This window comes from Euprymna scolopes, chromosome 9, assembly GCF_053919585.1.
Source record: "Euprymna scolopes isolate OS-2025 chromosome 9, ASM5391958v1, whole genome shotgun sequence".
Classification (NCBI taxonomy): Eukaryota; Metazoa; Mollusca; class Cephalopoda; order Sepiida; family Sepiolidae; genus Euprymna; species Euprymna scolopes.
This window is the reverse complement of record NC_136490.1, coordinates 146,185,518-146,204,810: the sequence shown is the minus strand read 5'-3', so window position 1 is coordinate 146,204,810 and position 19,293 is coordinate 146,185,518. Positions and strand designations below refer to the sequence as shown.

The following is a 19,293-nucleotide window of genomic DNA, read 5'->3' as shown; positions in this document are numbered from 1 at the left end:
TTAATTAAAAGAGTAAGCTCCTTTCTTTCGTTAATTAAAAGAGTAAGCTCCTTTCTTTCGTTAATTAAAAGAGTAAGCTCCTTTCTTTCGTTAATTAAAAGAGTAAGCTCCTTTCTTTCGTTAATTACAAGAGTAAGCTCCTTTCTTTCGTTAATTAAAAGAGTAAGCTCCTTTCTTTCGTTAATTAAAAGAGTAAGCTCCTTTCTTTCGTTAATTAAAAGAGTAAGCTCCTTTCTTTTGTTAAATACAAGAGTAAGCTCCTTTCTTTTGTTAATTAAAAGAGTAAGCTCCTTTCTTTCGTTAATTACAAGAGTAAGCTCCTTTCTTTCGTTAATTAAAAGAGTAAGCTCCTTTCTTTCGTTAATTAAAAGAGTAACCTCCTTTCTTTCGTTAATTAAAAGAGTAACCTCCTTTCTTTCGTTAATTAAAAGAGTAAGCTCCTTTCTTTCGTTAATTAAAAGAGTAAGCTCCTTTCTTTTGTTAATTACAAGAGTAAGCTCCTTTCTTTCGTTAATTAAAAGAGTAAGCTCCTTTCTTTCGTTAATTAAAAGAGTAAGCTCCTTTCTTTCGTTAATTAAAAGAGTAAGCTCCTTTCTTTCGTTAATTAAAAGAGTAAGCTCCTTTCTTTCGTTAATTAAAAGAGTAAGCTCCTTTCTTTTGTTAATTACAAGAGTAAGCTCCTTTCTTTCGTTAATTAAAAGAGTAAGCTCCTTTCTTTCGTTAATTAAAAGAGTAAGCTCCTTTCTTTCGTTAATTAAAAGAGTAAGCTCCTTTCTTTCGTTAATTAAAAGAGTAAGCTCCTTTCTTTTGTTAAATACAAGAGTAAGCTCCTTTCTTTTGTTAATTACAAGAGTAAGCTCCTTTCTTTCGTTAATTACAAGAGTAAGCTCCTTTCTTTCGTTAATTACAAGAGTAAGCTCCTTTCTTTCGTTAATTAAAAGAGTAAGCTCCTTTCTTTCGTTAATTAAAAGAGTAAGCTCCTTTCTTTCGTTAATTAAAAGAGTAAGCTCCTTTCTTTCGTTAATTAAAAGAGTAAGCTCCTTTCTTTCGTTAATTAAAAGAGTAAGCTCCTTTCTTTCGTTAATTAAAAGAGTAAGCTCCTTTCTTTCGTTAATTAAAAGAGTAAGCTCCTTTCTTTCGTTAATTAAAAGAGTAAGCTCCTTTCTTTCGTTAATTAAAAGAGTAAGCTCCTTTCTTTCGTTAATTAAAAGAGTAAGCTCCTTTCTTTCGTTAATTAAAAGAGTAAGCTCCTTTCTTTCGTTAATTACAAGAGTAAGCTCCTTTCTTTCGTTAATTAAAAGAGTAAGCTCCTTTCTTTCGTTAATTAAAAGAGTAAGCTCCTTTCTTTCGTTAATTAAAAGAGTAAGCTCCTTTCTTTCGTTAATTAAAAGAGTAAGCTCCTTTCTTTCGTTAATTAAAAGAGTAAGCTCCTTTCTTTCGTTAATTAAAAGAGTAAGCTCCTTTCTTTCGTTAATTAAAAGAGTAAGCTCCTTTCTTTCGTTAATTAAAAGAGTAAGCTCCTTTCTTTCGTTAATTAAAAGAGTAAGCTCCTTTCTTTCGTTAATTAAAAGAGTAAGCTCCTTTCTTTCGTTAATTAAAAGAGTAAGCTCCTTTCTTTCGTTAATTACAAGAGTAAGCTCCTTTCTTTCGTTAATTAAAAGAGTAAGCTCCTTTCTTTCGTTAATTACAAGAGTAAGCTCCTTTCTTTCGTTAATTAAAAGAGTAAGCTCCTTTCTTTCGTTAATTAAAAGAGTAAGCTCCTTTCTTTCGTTAATTAAAAGAGTAAGCTCCTTTCTTTCGTTAATTAAAAGAGTAAGCTCCTTTCTTTCGTTAATTAAAAGAGTAAGCTCCTTTCTTTCGTTAATTAAAAGAGTAAGCTCCTTTCTTTCGTTAATTAAAAGAGTAAGCTCCTTTCTTTCGTTAATTAAAAGAGTAAGCTCCTTTCTTTCGTTAATTAAAAGAGTAAGCTCCTTTCTTTCGTTAATTAAAAGAGTAAGCTCCTTTCTTTCGTTAATTAAAAGAGTAAGCTCCTTTCTTTCGTTAATTAAAAGAGTAAGCTCCTTTCTTTCGTTAATTAAAAGAGTAAGCTCCTTTCTTTCGTTAATTAAAAGAGTAAGCTCCTTTCTTTCGTTAATTAAAAGAGTAAGCTCCTTTCTATCGTTAATTAAAAGAGTAAGCTCCTTTCTTTCGTTAATTACAAGAGTAAGCTCCTTTCTTTCGTTAATTAAAAGAGTAAGCTCCTTTCTTTCGTTAATTAAAAGAGTAAGCTCCTTTCTTTCGTTAATTAAAAGAGTAAGCTCCTTTCTTTCGTTAATTAAAAGAGTAAGCTCCTTTCTTTCGTTAATTAAAAGAGTAAGCTCCTTTCTTTCGTTAATTAAAAGAGTAAGCTCCTTTCTTTCGTTAATTAAAAGAGTAAGCTCCTTTCTTTCGTTAATTAAAAGAGTAAGCTCCTTTCTTTCGTTAATTACAAGAAACTTTCTCGACCACTCGTTGTCATGACTAATGCTACCTGAAAACTCATCATTTAAATTCCTCAGCTTAACATTCACAGACAACATGAATTGGAACGAATACATTTAAGACATTGCCAAGCTTGCTCTCAAGAAGGTGGGCTCTCTCTACCATGCTAAACACCTATTCACACCTAAGAGTATTCTTTATTTCTTCAAAGCCATCCTTTGCCAATGCAGAAAGTATTGTTGCCACATCTGGGCTGGTGCATCTACTATTAGTTTCTCGCTCTTAGACAAGGTCCAGAAAAGTCTCCAACCTAATATGTTCCGTACTGTCAACTAAACTCCGATCTCTGTTCCATCGTCACAATATTGCATCCCTATGCCTATTTTACCAGTAATGGAATGGAGTCTGCCAAACTCGTAACACTTGTTTCCTTCTCAACGGAAATCCTCCTGACTACTCTGACAAGCAACAAAACCCTAACTTTATATTGTAGATATCTCTAGATGCTACTTGAATATTTTCTTCCCTCGAATTTCTACACTTTAGAATTTAATCTCTCCCTTTTATATGGGGTTCTTAAAAGCACCTCTAATCTAATCTAATCTGTCCCAAACTGTCAACCAAGCTCCAGATCCTGTCCCATCGCCACAGTGTTGCATTCCTTCAATGGAATGTGCTTTGATAAATTTGCTGCATTTATTCCTCCTTAACGTAAATACACCTGGCCTACCAAATAATCATCAAAATTACACTATATCACTGTAGAAACTCCCAGATACTAGAATGCTTCTTTCTCTAATAGTCTATTTCTCTGTGAATCGCTTGCCTTTGGAATTTTCCCCTCTGCTCTCTGTTTCTGCAATTGTACCAACATGCAGAAATTTAAATGTAATGTGAATAAACATCTCCCTACACAAATCCTCACTTAAGATGCCCTTATAAATCTGAACCTTAATTCATCGTGATCCTTTATGTTTCATTGGCACTGTGCCTTGTTTGGGGTTAATAGTAGTAAAAAAAAAAAAAAGACAAAATATTATAAGAGTTGAAAAGCAGAGTAGTCTTTCTCGTCTGCTTAAAAAATGTAAATAAATATCCAAGAAAAAGCTGTATTATATTTCTCTTTGTCCACTGTTTTTTTTTTTAACTAATGGGCTGATTTGGATAAAATTTTCTATGAACTTTTGTTATGATAAGCTGCAACTAAGTATAATTGTATTCGTTTGATGCACAGTTGGGAATTAATAGGGATTAGTCAACACAATACCATATTTATTCTAAAAGCTTTCTCAGAAACCACTGCGTCAATCTGGCTGAAATTTTGTATGGCTGCTGCAGCAACTCAAGTATTATGGTATCCATTCGATGCATAGTTAGGGATTAATAAGGATTAGTATTTAATGCAAAACTGAGAATAAATTTAATCATATTCAGCTATCAATTTGGCATAAAGCATGCATTCTAATTCAACATGCTATACCTTTTTTCCCGTTTTTAAGAGGCTAAACTGTTTAGTAAGTTACTAATTATAATTTTAATATTTCAGATTCTGAAATAATCTTTGATATAACATTTGTTTTACATGCTGGCATGTGTTAGACACCTTTTTAAAATTAATTTCCAAACTGACCTATGTCTGGTCAGGTCTTGATTTATACTTCTTTTTCTCAAATCCATCTTCATCACTTTCTCCTGTGTTTTCTTCAGCATCCCTCTATTCTACTACATGCCTAAGAGCTCTGATCTACTCTTTTAATGTGACCAAACTAAACAGGTCTCTGGTTTTGCACAGATCTCCCTAGACTGTTCAGATTTATTCTTCCTTTGAAGTCATCAGATGTAAACCTTCGCTTCTCTCTTTCTCCCCTCAATTAAAATATATACTGATTAACCTTTTTGATAATCCTGTATTTTCATTTTTGTCGCATTGCAGCCATGCTACCAAATCAACGCAATGGAAACATCCAATTAGCAGCAAGAAAAAGATGGTCAAAGGCGGTAAGTAATAGAGATTTGTTTTTATCCATAGCAGTAAATTATTACTCATTAACAAAAAAATAAAAATAAACAGAAATATGGTCGTAGTGTTCCTGAATTATTTTTTTCACCAATATCACACGTTAAAACACATGAAGCACATTTATCTGAATCAGCATTGTACGTATATTATTTTTCCCACAGTTATATCGTTGCATCTTCTTTTATAACTGGATTTTCTAGCAAAAAGTTGGTGAAGGCAAGTTCTATGTCTGCGATATGTTGTATTTAGTTAGTATTCCTAGGAATTTAAACTGCACTTTTTAATTTTATTTTAGTATTTTTTGAATAAAATGCTCAGAGCTTTTTTTGGTTTTTAGATTTTCATGGCTAGGTTGCCTTTCTCTTAGCTGTTTGCCTGTTTTGTACCAAAAGTACTTAAGCGTTTTTTTTTTTCCATCTTTATTCCTATATAATTTTATATGTTAATTAATATATCACAGAATAGTTCTTCAAATAGTATTATACTTTTTATTATATTATAATTGTTTTATTTATGTATTAAGAAAATAGTAACTGGATTCTGCCAACATTTCTTATCAGATATTTTCTATTAGAGAAACATGACTTTAACAGCTACCCTGTTTTGAAATCTCCGAAACAGCTACATGGTAAACAGCTTATTATCCTAGTTTTCTATTAAGAATTTAAGTTGATGCTCCTTTTCATATTCAATGTTCTATAGTTGAATCCCCCTTTTATAATTGTAGATTTTTCTGTGGAAAGTCGACTAATGCAAGTGCTAAATCTAGTTAGTATCCCTAGGAATTTTAACTACATTTTAAAATTGTAGTTTAGTATTTTTTATAAAATATTTCAAGCTTTAAACTAGTGTATATATATATATATATATATATATATATATATATATATATGTTATATTTTATAGCCCATTTATGTTTTAGAGAAAGTTTACAAGACTACCCAAGTTAATGACCCTTTTCACTGTGAAAATGGTGAAATGGACACACTAGTCACAGGTTAATATTTCATCTTATTGACTACTAGCGAGACCCATTAACTGGCATTGCCCAGTGGAAGCATGACAGATCCAGAACAAAATTGTTATAGAACCTTGAAAACAAATTAAACTACGATTGTTGTTGGTGGCCACTGCTATCCCTGCAAAATAGCAGTCACTTGCAGCCATGGCCCAAATGAAATAATCTTGCTTCCACTGTCGGGCATTGTTTTCCAGTGGCAGCTAGTGGAAGCCACTGTCTGTGATTGTCGGCACTGTTGGTTACTGGCAATTAGTGTTGGTTTGGGGCGATAACCTGCAGGTACTGGCTGATTCTAAAGAAAGCGTTTATTAACTTTAGATAGTGTGAAAACAGACGTAGGTAATTGCCTTCTACAGATGACAGTATCTTTCAAGCCAGCCATCGTTTATATTCTTAGTAGACTGCTCGCATTTTTTTTCTAAAAGTAGCTCTAGCACATTTTCTAAATAATAAAATACTTCGCAGAAAGTAAAAATGGTAAAAATAACAAATACATAACAAATAAGTGTTTCCTTAGCCAATAAAATTTACCTTGAAACCTACCTTCATAATATTTTTGTGTTTTAACTTATTTGAAAGCGTTTAATCAGTTCTACAAAAGAGAGTGTCGACATGGTAAGTCACAGCTTTGAATCCTAGGTAATCAGTCAAGTATATAAAATTAAATTTAATTGTCAACAAGAATAAATAATGCCAAAAAGCAAATATAGCATTATTAAAGTCTTGATAATCACTCAAAAAAAGAAAATTAAATATTGGTACCCATAAAAGAAATTTTTTTAGGGCCGTTTTCGAGTGGGGGGAGTAGTGGGCGTGTCGAGATTTTGTGCATATTTACATTCCCAAACGAATGCAGTATTTACATTTGGAAGCGTTCCGTCTGAGCAAGGAAAGAGCAATATGTGTTTGATTACATTTTCTGTTAGTTCCGTGTTCGCAAGGAAAAGGTTAGCAATGCATGTTAAAATGCCAATAATTCTTAAACCTTTTGTTAGAGCTGATCGTAGTAAAATTTTAAGGGCTGCAGTATTTAATTTTAATAATTTTGAGCGGTTATAAAGATTTCAAAGAGGCTGTAGATGTTTTTTAACAGAATTGCATTATGTGTAGAAGTTGATTTAATTTTATGTTTGTGCCATTATCAAGTGTTAAAAGATTATATATATATATATATATATACACGTTATATTTTTTATTACCGTATCTTTCTGTTAAGTTACATTATTGTTTCAGCTACCCGGCCGTTTTTTTGACCGTCTGTAGCTTCCTCAGACTTTTACAGAAAGGTTTCTGTAAAAGTCGGAGGAAGCTACAGACGGCCAAAAAAACGGCTGGGTAGCTGAAACAATAATGTAACTTAACAGAAAGATACGGTAATAAAAAATAAAACGCATATTTGCTCCACAACAGTATTGAGCACTTTCTTCAGTTTTTATTAATTACCATTTCTACTATATATATATATATATATATTTTTTTTTTTTTCTTTTTACTTATGCGTTTATGTTTACATGCTGAATTGTTAAAAATAAGTTGCCAGTATTTATTAAATATTAGGATAATTTTAAGGTTATCAGAAGTTTAATTTCTGTTTTTGAGCGATTATGATGTTTGTATTCGTTTTTTTAGCACTATTGCATCCTCTTGTTAGGTGAAAGTATGCAATAGTTGCAAAACACTATCCCCTCCTCACGTTTGTATTGGGTTTCTATATAATAACATGATTGTTTCAGTGTGTTTCAGTAAATGCATAAGTAAAAAAAAAATATAATGCATGTCTAAAGGGAAAAATATGAATATATAAATAAATAAAAATAAGTGAACATTATTCATCAAACTGCAGCAAACATCATGCTCCACTTGGCGATCAGAATGAGAAAAGAACGTTTTATTCTAATGAATTAGTTAATCTGTAAAATTAGATGTGTAAAGAGTGAAAAAATAAGCAAACATTATTACATAAAATGGGTGGAAGATTCGTTCGATGTTATATGTTTGAAATTAAATGTGTAGTAACTGAAATTGATGCTGTGCGGAGAAGTATTTGTCCTAGCGACACCATATTGTAATGTGCTGATGTGTTCATTTAGAATGATCTAATTCCAGAATAAGTGAATTAGCGGGCAACCAATCAGAAGCAGCAAACTTTCCTGAGGGAGACATTATTATTTTTTGATTCTACTATGGGAAAGTTAATGGTATATCTCATGTATGAGCCAGTTATAGGTGGCATAAGCATAGAATTTGTGGAACATGTAGACTTTCGGTGTCAACTGGTGATGGTGGTGGTGGTAGATCTAAATATTTAGAGAGAAAGATAGGTACCCCTTCCTCTAACGATGTTACGATTGTGATGGTGTTGCTCCTAGGATGTAATGTAGTATTTTATTATCACAATTGAAGGTGTTCAAAAGCTACATAAGATAATGGCTATTAACCTAACTATATTGAATTTGTATGTGGCATCTGTTGTTGAAAACCTACAATATTTTTTTCCAGAGGAGAATTCCTGCGGATATATCAATAAATATAGAGAAGATATATATATATATATATATCATTATCACCAGAGACAACAATTTGTCTTTCATATCAGCTCCACTGCAACTTTTTGTTAATGTTGTATAGCACGATTGCATAAACGAGTTTAAATCGCAATATGTTGTATAGCAGTATATATAATATATATATATATATATATATATATATATACTGAAAATGTGCATATGTATGTAATGGATGTATATATAATCCATAGTGTCTCCTTAAACATATATATATATATATATATATATATATATATATATATATATATATATTTGTTGGAATTGCAATTTCTCTAAATTTCTTACATCTTTACTAAATGTGTCCTTTAAAGTTTCCGAAATGCAGATACGATCTCTCTCTCTCTCCCATGCTAATCTCTTCGGTAATTCAAACGCATACACAAGCACTTTAATGGATTACTCGAGAAATGAGTTGGTATAAGAAAAATAACTCATAAAATATAAGTTACTTCCCTGTAGTTGGTACATCAAATGACTGGAAAACAGACCTCTCCATTCCCGAGGAAATTTGTGTCAGTTTGAAGTCAAAGAATGAAAAAGATTTTCCAAAATTTAAATATTATTGATATGGGGCAATGCTGATCAAGAAAATACTTTGTGTGTGTTGTTTTATAGGTTTAGAGTTTCAGCTTGATATACAAACACACATATTGCTTAATTAGTTTAACGTTTTCTTAAAGGTGTACTTTCAGTCACTTCTGCTTAAAGACGTCATGCCTGCTTCATCAGTCTCCTATCTCTACAATATATATTTGTAAATATATCCCCATCAATGTTTTGTCGAGCAATAATCGGAGAGAAGAGTGTGAAGTCCCAAAATAATATTTCTATGCATTAGACATTCAATGAAGTGAAGTTACATCTCTTGAATAAGAATTGCCTATCTTTCCTGCGGTGAAATCCATAGTATATGCTAAGTTGTCAGAATTTAATTCTTCCATATACCCTTCTTTCTTTCCTTTCTTCTTTAACCCACCTTTCTATGCAACTAGTTGTAAACTGCTAACTGATAGCACGTGACTGTTTCTTTGTTGACGAGTCCTCGAGTGATTTTTTGCTCGCCGATTGAAGTGAAAATGGAAGTGGAAAAAGGGTCGCTGCCTTGGCTTTTGGGAGTAAAAAGTCGTTGGTTGAAAATGTCGGATCTGGGTGTAGTAATCCATCGTGGTGAGACATAAGGAGGCTCTAGTTGAAGGTCCTATTTCGTCAGTTAAATTTTCGTCTAGGTGATAAAAATGAAGAGGAAAATGCCGGCGGAGTTTAGACTGGAAAGTCTTTAAAAATCGAATGACGTCTTGTTTAGAGGAAAAGAAAAAAGTGCAAAAGTTAAACCTCAGGCGAGTGAAAAGGGACGTTGCAAACAACAATTTGTTTGTTACTCAGGAAACATTCAAAGTGAAAAGGAAAGTGTATAATCTTTAACGGTGTAGCAAAAAGAGTCTTCTCTAATAAGAAAAGTTGTCGTTCGACTAAGCTGTCGAAACTACATCAGGTGAAGTAATGTTTTTTTCCAAGTAAAAGCCGACAAATACGAGTAAAAACTTGAAAAAGACGCAGATTTATTTGATAAAAAAGAAGAAAATCCAACGAGACATTTTTTTAATTTTTATGCTATCGCGAACAGGAATGATAATTCTTCTTTCCAAAAAAAGTTTCCATATAAATTATCCTTGCTTCTAAAAAAACTATTCTTACCTAAAAGTAAGTTTTGCCGCATTCTTAATCTTTTATCTTTTAATTCTATTATTTCTCTCTCCTGACCTGTTACTAGAACCTTTAAAATTCGCCAAAAGGGGACTTTTTTTGGCAGTCAAAATACAGTCTTTTATACGGTTAAAAGGTGAACTTCAGACTTTATTAGTATTTTTTCTCCCTTCCTGTTTCAATTTATTTTTCCCTCTTTAAATAAAAGTTTATAATTATTTAAAGTGGTTTTACTTCCTCTTCTTTCTCCTTGTCTTACTTGTAAATGGTTATATGCATTTGGTTTTTACAGGTTCTAGTATTTAAATACGTCTAATTTGGCTGTTACTAAGTTAAATTCGGACAAAATAGAGAAAGATGGAATTGAAAGAAACAATTTAGCAGCATGTACTATCATATATAATGAAACATAGTAAAACAACAATCTTCATAACATATTGATATCATCTATGGTTTGATAATTGTAGGTATTATAGAGCAATTAAAAAATATTTCTCAAATTCCAGTTTAATCTGAGTATTTTAAAGGATTGTGTGGATGCATAAATATCATTTTCATCTCATTTGAAAACTCAAATATTTCTGATTTGCATGAAATTTATAACATACAAATTAGATAAGAATTTAGAAAGATTCTCATTCTCATCATTATGGACATCGCTGCATGTAAAGTGCTATGGGATAAGCTGATCTACCCATTTCAGGAATAAATAGACTGACCCAAAGACAATAAATATAGTTACATTTGAACATCGTGGCAATGATTAGTGCGATCATTTATCACTTGACTGTGATCGTGAACACATATTATTTGAATCCTTCAAATCGAATATTCTAATTTTTAGTATTATTTTCACAATGTTTCAATTGACATAACTTCTGATCTTCTTCAGGTGTAGCTTGTCAGAACTGGTACCCTTTTCAACCTTGGGAATCTGCCATGGATTAAATAAATAGTTCTATTCAATATTCGATGCAGTTTGACCCAAAGATTCCCGAGTTTGACAAGATATGCCTGAAGAAAGACAGGCTACAACAACCAAAAAGTTGTGAAAATAACACTCAAGATGAGAACAGTAATCTGCAGAATCCAAATAATATGAATAATCAGTATTCATCTCATAAAATCTGAAACGTAATGCCAGTAGAGGTTCCGTTTTTGACAATTAGTCTAATAGAAACTGAATGATTTTGGTGGCTGTTTATCTGTCAGGCTGAGCCATTCAATTTGGTTGGTAATTAGGAGGCTCGTCTTACCTTCCGTCTTTCAGGGTAAGTTCATTGCTTACTGCCTGAGGAATGTCTGTGGAGCTACTCAGGTAATTTTTAATAGGCTAGAGTACTTCTCCTTTAGGAGTACTGGCTTTACTTTCTCCATCTTCCTAACCTTGAGGTACATCTTCCTGCGGTGAGAATGAATTAAATCCTATGATTAGTGGCATTCATTAGCCACTTGACTGTGATTGTTGTTCCAGTCTTGACAACCAGTCCAGCAGGAACTAGGTCATTTCGGTGATTTTTTTTTATCTACCAGGCTGAGGTATTTGTTCTGTGTAGTCCTAGGTCTATCCTCCCAAGTCTTGCCTTTCCTCTTTATGGTGGAGTAACATTGTTTACTACCTGAGGCGCCATTACTGCAGAATGCCTACAGGGCTGCCTAGGCAATTTTTAAAAAGCCAGAGTGCTTTAAGGGTACTGGCTAAACTCTCTCACATCTTCCTGGGAAGAGAGTCAATATTGCAATTATTGGCAGTTATGGCCCCAGAATCATGACGTGTACTTCTGTAATATACTTTTGCTAATAAGCTTTTTGTTAATTATACCACTGTTTGTCTTGATTATTACTGATGTCCAAGGCCACAACACAAAGAAACTTATTCCATATCAATTGGTTTTCAGGCCAGAATCCAAGTGTACCTTTAGTGAATTAGTCCTGTCCTCTTTTTTTCTTGGTAACAAAGATCTTAGAAAGACACCATCTCCTCCGAAATTCCACCTCTATTTGATTTCCTCCACACTTGAGTAGCACTCTTATTTCAATCTAGTTATGTGTTTGACTGCTATAACTAATTCACTATTTCCAAATTAATTGTCCCTATCCAATCAGGCCCTGTTACGTAGATAAGATGTCTGTGGTCCGTGTTGTTGTATGGAGACTTTGTGCTGTGTTGTAGTGCACAGTAGGATGGAAAAAAACTCTTTACTTTGAGACTACCGCATACTCCAACACCGCACAGAGCCTCAATACAACCACACTCGCCACAGACATTTTATTTACGGAAATAAATTAAAAAATTTTCTTTCTCCTCTGATGGATTTTTTACTACCCGAAATTAATAAGAAATATTTCAAGTTAAAAAAAAATCAAATGATTTTGTAATAAAATATTTGCATCAGTGTAGTTTCAAAACGGTTTGTTAATTTAAAATTTTATTAAAGATGCTTCTAATCTTTGTGATATAAGTACATATCAGAATGTTTGGGTTGAGATCCTAGTGTAGTATCTGTTCTGACGCTACACTTAAGTTAATTTGTTCTTAGTCAGTATAGAGGGAAACCTTTCTATATAAAGGTAATTTTTATTTTTGCCTGCTGCCAAAGTGACCCTTTTTTTGGAGCTGTTTTTCCCCCCCATATTAAAAACGAATGTCACATATTGCTCTCGAGTGGAAGCAATTAAATATCAATAGATCAAACTGAATGGTTTGTCATTCCTCAAATTTATGATATTCATCAATCTGTACATACCTTCGTCGTTTCCGTATTTGAAATTTACCGAAAAGTATTTTGTGCAGCATCAGCTGAATTTCCAAAGTTTATTCAGAATCTAATTTTGAATTTCTCATAAAATAAATAGACAAAACAAAGGTCTTCCCTATTTTTTTTTTTTTTTTTTTTTGTGCTTATAAATTCGTTGCCAATCCGACAGTGATAAGAACTATTTTGTAAAGATGGAAGCAAGATGTGGATTTTTCTAAACCTGCCAAGCCGATTATATACTTCTGACCAACGGTTGCGGGGCGTTAGAAGATGAGCAATTGCTCTAAGATGACACGAATGCGTGCAGTGCAGCTGAACATACACAAATAAAAAAACAAAAAATGTTTGAGCCGGCTTCCGAAACGAGAACCATATTCCTGCATAGGTGTTGCCGACGAGAGAAAAATAAAAGATGATAAAATAAATAAAAAATCGGTTAGGAGATGAGTAAAACTCCAAACATTCAACACATTGCATTAGTTGGATATGAGAATAAACATGAAAATGACAACAGAAATATCAGCAGCAGCAGCAGCAAAAGACCTCCATCTCTTCCAAAGAAAAAAAGAAAGGTACAAAGGCAGAAATCCTGGTTTCTAATGATAACCTAAATTATATTTTAAGGGTCAGGGGGAAGGATCTTGGGTATGCATAAGATGTCATCCTTATGACGTTCAACATGCATAGCCTTTAATTTCAGTTGGTGCAGGAAAAATAACATATAATTTTGACAAAAAATCAAGATGGCTACCTAGTTCGTAAAGGTTGTTGATTAAAACTTAGTGGCACCATCTTGAAGTTGTTTCTCTGTCAAGTGTTTCCTGTTCTGCATAAAAACTTTCACGCAGTGTTTTCAACTTATTTTATCGATTAAAAAAAATACATTTTACTGTATATTAGTGTTGGGACGATTAATCAGAATCGGGAATCTAAAAAATTGGAACCTTTTGTGGAGTCGGCATCTGAATCAGTCAGGAAAATTTAAGCCTAATTTCTATTTCTTAACAAAAAAAAAAAAAAAAAAAGAGAAACAAATGCAGATGTATTTATTTGTTGAATTAACAACATAAAACTAAGAACCACAGAACCACAGGTTATAAATCCCATTCCCATTGACTGAAGTACACATTCTAAATTTCCCTTCTTTCATAAGTAAACTTTTCACACCTACTTGTCAAACGTCTCTATGCCGCCTTTCAGGAAGTTCATAGTTGATTATTAAGAGATTTAAAATTTTTGGCACTCTTTGTCTGATCATCTGCTTCTAAAATAATTTGTTTATTGTACTTTTTCACTTTGAAGCATAAATGAAAATCCCATAGTTTTATCAAAATCTTGGGTAAAATACATCGAAGTTTGTCCCATAAAAAATAAATTATATCTACATTTAAAGGTATTCTGCTCCCTCACCTAAAAGAAAAAAAGAAGGGAAAAAGAAGATTCGGACATTTTAACAAATGTGTAACTAACAGAAAAAAGAGTTGAAGAAATATGCAACAAATATGTTATTAAATGCTTGCATAAATTACTCATCTACCAATATGGATAAAATTATTTGTGTTTAAATTTATTTTAAAGCCTTTTTTGTTCAAAATAAACTTAGTGTTGTTAGAAAAAAAAATGCCTGTCCATAATCGCTCCAAATCGAAAATGAAACAAAATGCTGGTAGAAGAATATCAAGATGGTGCCACTGAGGTTAAATGTCAATCGTGCGAAAATGTAATTTTTTACCAGTATTTTGTTAAATGTTCGATTTTTGAGCATTTATATTAGATAAAATCAGTGGTAAAAAAAAAACTTGTGAATGTCCATAAAAAGTTAGAATCAGTTAGAACTGATGGTCATTTTATGTGAAATTTATATACGAAATTGATTTCTTACTTGAAAATCTGAATAAATTTTGGGCAAGTGATTTAGTTAAAGATGTTAACCTACAAAGTTGCTATTATTATTATCATTATCATCATCGTCATCTTGTTTTTCTTTTACAATAAAGCAAATCAGTTCTTTAGAATTGGAAGAAAAAATATAAACATTCTTTCATAGAGAAGACAAAGAATAGTTACCAGAGTCTTCCCTCCCGATGTTAAGAATAGTTTTCTAAATGGTAAAATTATTATGTAGAAACTCATTCTTGACACGAGAACGGTCTTTGTTAACTAGTCTGTTACCACACCATTTTCTTATTTTATATTACCAATCGTTGATTCTTTTTAATTGCTTATGAAAATGTCAAATCGTATTAACGACAAACAAATTGCAAGTCGGTTTTTGTTTTAAAAGAAAATGAAATCTTGTCTCACAATTTTCAATCAATTACAAAGAAAACATTTGAGAAAAATATTTAGAAATGTAATGTGGTACAACCTTTTTTTTTTTAACAGTTCCAAATAATCTTCTGTATTTTGTATGTAGAATTTCGCAAAGGAACAAATGGAAAGAAATTTGACTCAAGTTTTTTCAGTCGACACAAAAGGCATTTATTGACGGTCGTTTTTATCACCAAACTACAGACACATAATTTTCCAAGCCAGCGACAATATGAGTGCATCTCTGTGTTTCTCTCGGGTTAATTACCCATTTCTCAGTCTGCATGTAGCTGTTATGTCTGCAACTCGCCCTATGGCTGGTCGATCAACCATTTTTTGTTAAAAGTTCCAATTGCATCTTGTTTTTAAAATTCTTTTCACACCAACATGTGCTTTCAAGTGACTGCCATTGTCACATGGTTTCAAATTTCTCCCCTTTTTCATTCCTTCTTCTTTCTCTACTATGACGTTACTTCATGCCATGGCTTGGTCATTTGCACATGTGTGATGCTGCTGCTGCTGCATACGTGAAGTGTTGCTGCTTTGTACATTTTCTTGGCTTCATTACAGAAAGATCTACTCTTATAATATACCCCCCCCCCCGCCTTCCAAGTGTATTTTTTACGTTTTGAAAAATATGTGGACATTACACGGGGTTTACTGTAATTTGAATATGTTTTAAACAGCATTAACTCTCTAATTAAACACTTGGAATTTTTTAAAGAGTCGGAATTGGTACGTATCGGAATCAGAAATTTAGAAGAGAATCGGTAATTGTATCAGAATCAGGGAAAATTTTGGAATCGTCCCATCAATACTGTATATAAAAAAATTAACTTTTCCATATACTTTCAAATGACCTTAACTGCCATTTATTTGAACATTAGCTTAATTTTCTATCTGAAAATAAATGTTTAGTTTGTTTCCATTGATAATAAAAGCTATATGGTGAATCAAAAGAATTAGCAAGGAGTCCCGACGCTGTCCGGTATTGAATGAAGATGAACAAATGTTCCTCCCACCCATACTTTTATTATCACCGAAATCAGAGAAATCACCTATTTTTTAATTGATTGCCTGCTTTAGATAGGTAACCTCACCCCTTCAATGTACCAGGAGGAAGTTTCACATGCCTCCCCGCAGTCACTTAGTCCACAATAGATTGCAGTTTACATTGCACTGTACACAATCTACTGTTGATCTTATAAAATTATTAGTAAATAATGACTTAAAGTTTAAATGCAAAAGTTAAGTATCAGGGTTCAAAACATTTACTTTGAATGCACTCCTCTCTTGTTGGTTTTATGAAATTATTTTTACATAATAACTTGAATTGCAGATAAACATACAAAAATGTGGTATCATAGTTCAGTTGTGCTTGAAACAGAAATATTGATTTCGAACGTGTTCCTGTCTTATAAAAAAATCTACAGTTGATTTTACAGGCTGGGCCTTACTACTTGCGTTGTGAAAAACTTCTCAGATACACTTATGATGTTAGGTTGTATAAAAGTGTTAACTTTGGTCAAAATTGAACTGATCGGATTTTTGGGATTACTGATTTTCGATACTTATCAGAGGCATTCTGATACAAAATCTACATAACACTTCCAGACATGTTAATTACCTTCGTGTGAAATCTAAAAAAAATCGGGCCAGCTACTTCTGAGTCCATAGGGAACGAACTCACACACACATACACAAAGTTCCTTTATATAATAGATAGATAAATATTATTTTATGAAATATTTATTGATTTGTTTTTGTTTTTTGGGGATGGGGGTGGAAAAAGTAGAATAATTTTTTTATCTGACATTTTTTATCAACATTGTTTGTTGTCACTTGTTCACTTGTATTGTTTCATTTTCATACATATTATTAAGATGAGGATAATTTTTTTTCGGTGTAAGAAATTATATATAAATACGGCTGGTAAATTAGAAAATTATGTGTCTGGCAGTGCTCTTAGATAGGTTTTGTATCAAAATATCTCCGATGAGTATTGAAAAAATATCTCAGTCTGATTTTGATCAAAGTTAATACCATTGTACAACCGAACATCACAAGTGAATTTGAGAAGTGTTTTGACTGCACAAGCATAATAGCCTCGTGTATAAAATCAACAGTATGTTCTTTGATAAGACAGGGGCGCATTCGAAATGAATGTTTGTGTTTAAAAAAAAAACAAAAAAAAAAAACATAATACTCGACTTTTGCATTTTAAACTTTAATTCAAGCCGTTATATATAAAAATAATCTTATAAAATGAACAGTAGATTCTCTACTGTGCAATGTAGACTACAATGTATTGTGAACTAAGTCATATATATATATATATATATATATATATATATATATATATATATATATAGCTGAAAAGATAATAGCCATGGAAAAGAAATTAGTAAGAAAGGAGGCGAAGTATAGACTCAGATGTAACTTTGAGTTTTTCGTGTCCTTCACAACATTTAAGCTCATTTTTTTTAAAGATGTATCAGCATGATGTTCGCTGTCATTGAAAAGAAAGGCTGTAGATTTTTTATTTTATTTTTTTGCAATGTTGACACACGTAGCTGATAGGTTTTTAGGAGATGATCTGCCACATCAGGAGTTAGGTCAGTTGCTATCTGAGCCATTATGATGCAAAACCTGAAATTGACAATTAGGGCAGGATTTCCTTTGAGCCATTCATAAGAATGTATTTCCTGATTATATAAATCATAATTGAACAAAACGCACTAGAACAACATGCCTTCCTTTGAAACTGACAATAAATCACAGTGTATTATTATTTTGATATGTCAATTTATTTATTTATTTGGAGCTCTATTACAATTTTTTAAAGTTTAAGTTTGGAATATTGAGTTTAATTTTTTCTCTGGAATCTGATTCCCATAAGAGTCGATCTAAACTTTTAAAATAATTGTTTTTATGTTAAGACACACATATTTTTTTTTTTCAATATTATCTTAGCTGCAATAGTGCTTGGTATAACCTACAGCATTATAACGGCATTATTATGATGCTTAAATCTAATCAAAGTAGTTTTTCTTAACTGATAATATATCCAGACCAGCTTTCTTGGTCAATCTTATCACATCTTCCAGAATCTTTTGAATTCTATGCCTTGTGTGGATTTATGTATTCTTCATTCACTTTCTATGATGCTGTGATACTATATCTTTTATACAGGATTTTGATCTGTTACTTTTATATTCCGAGTCTGGTGTTTTATAATTTTCATAATCATTTTTAGCATTTGGATTTCTTTGTAGTTTTGGTTAAGTCTTAATTAATCAAACTAGTGCTGTATTGTGTCTGTCTTATGAACTTTGGGTTCATATTCTTTATTTCTCTCGTACATATATTTTCATTGGTTAAGTATGACTTCGTCAATGCGTCTTTCATCTGTTTTCCCATTAATACAGATGGGTTTTGAAATCTATCAGTATGTGGTATTGTTCTTTAACTCAATAACTATCTTCGTATCTCAGTTTCCGCTTTCTGAAATGAAAATGTTTTTGTATTATTTGGATTCTTCAGACTACCATTTTCATCTTGAGTGTTATTTTCACGATGTTTTGATCTATAATACCTCCGACTTTCTTCAGGTGTATCTTGTCGAATTTGGAATCTGCACAGAATTTTGAATAGAACTCTTTACTTGATCTTAATTCACAGGGATACCATGCTGTCGTTTTGTCAGCCATGACTAGGTAGAAGACCTAAGTAATTCACAATTGTGTTTTGATTCTCGCCCGCAGTGTCAATTCAACCTTCAGAAGAGTGTAACTCGCAACTGAATTTTACCAAGTAATTTAACTGCTATGCCACGGGCCCCTATAAATTCTTGAGTCCAAGAAGATTCACCTGAAGAAGGGCGGTAATTACATCAACTGAAATATTGTGAAAATAACACTCCAGCTGAGAATAGTAATCTGAAGAATCCAAATATTAGGTTCGTGCAAAAATAATATTTTTTGGCATGAAGTTGAACGTCAAAAAAACGACATTTATTTTTGCTTCAACATAATAATACAAAAATGTTTTCAATTCCATTTTTATAGTTTGAACTTTCCATTCTGCAATTCCATTTGATTGCAGTTAGTATGGGATAAAATCAGTATTTTTTTAACCACAAACAAACTTTCATCACAGAATTTAGAAGCGTTATCGAATATGGTTCTTGGTATGTCATTTTTGCAAATATTACCCCTAATATTTATTTTACTCTATGAATTTTTATCTTTTGTACACAAAGAACCCAGTGTCACCCAAAAAAGAATCTACCAGTATTGAACATAATCCGACTTTATTAACTTGTGCATATGAACTCTTGGCCATATGTGTACATGGTAAGAATTGATTATTTGTACATATTTAAAACATTTTCATACATAATACCAACAGTTTAACTAGTTTGGATGCTGTACAAATCATTAACAGTAATAT

The 19,293-nt window shown here is 32.1% G+C and overlaps 1 protein-coding gene across 2 annotated transcripts in view; it reads left to right on the top strand.

The window, feature by feature from the left end:
* LOC145284891 (WW domain-containing oxidoreductase-like) overlaps positions 1 to 19,293 on the top strand; it is an 820,745-nt gene that overhangs the window by 196,248 nt on the left and 605,204 nt on the right. For both annotated transcript variants that reach the window (XM_080133963.1, XM_080133964.1), the window contains exon 2: positions 4,394 to 4,458. In XM_080133963.1, the coding sequence (XP_079990089.1) occupies positions 4,394 to 4,458 (65 nt within the window). The remainder of the gene's footprint in view (positions 1 to 4,393; positions 4,459 to 19,293) is intronic.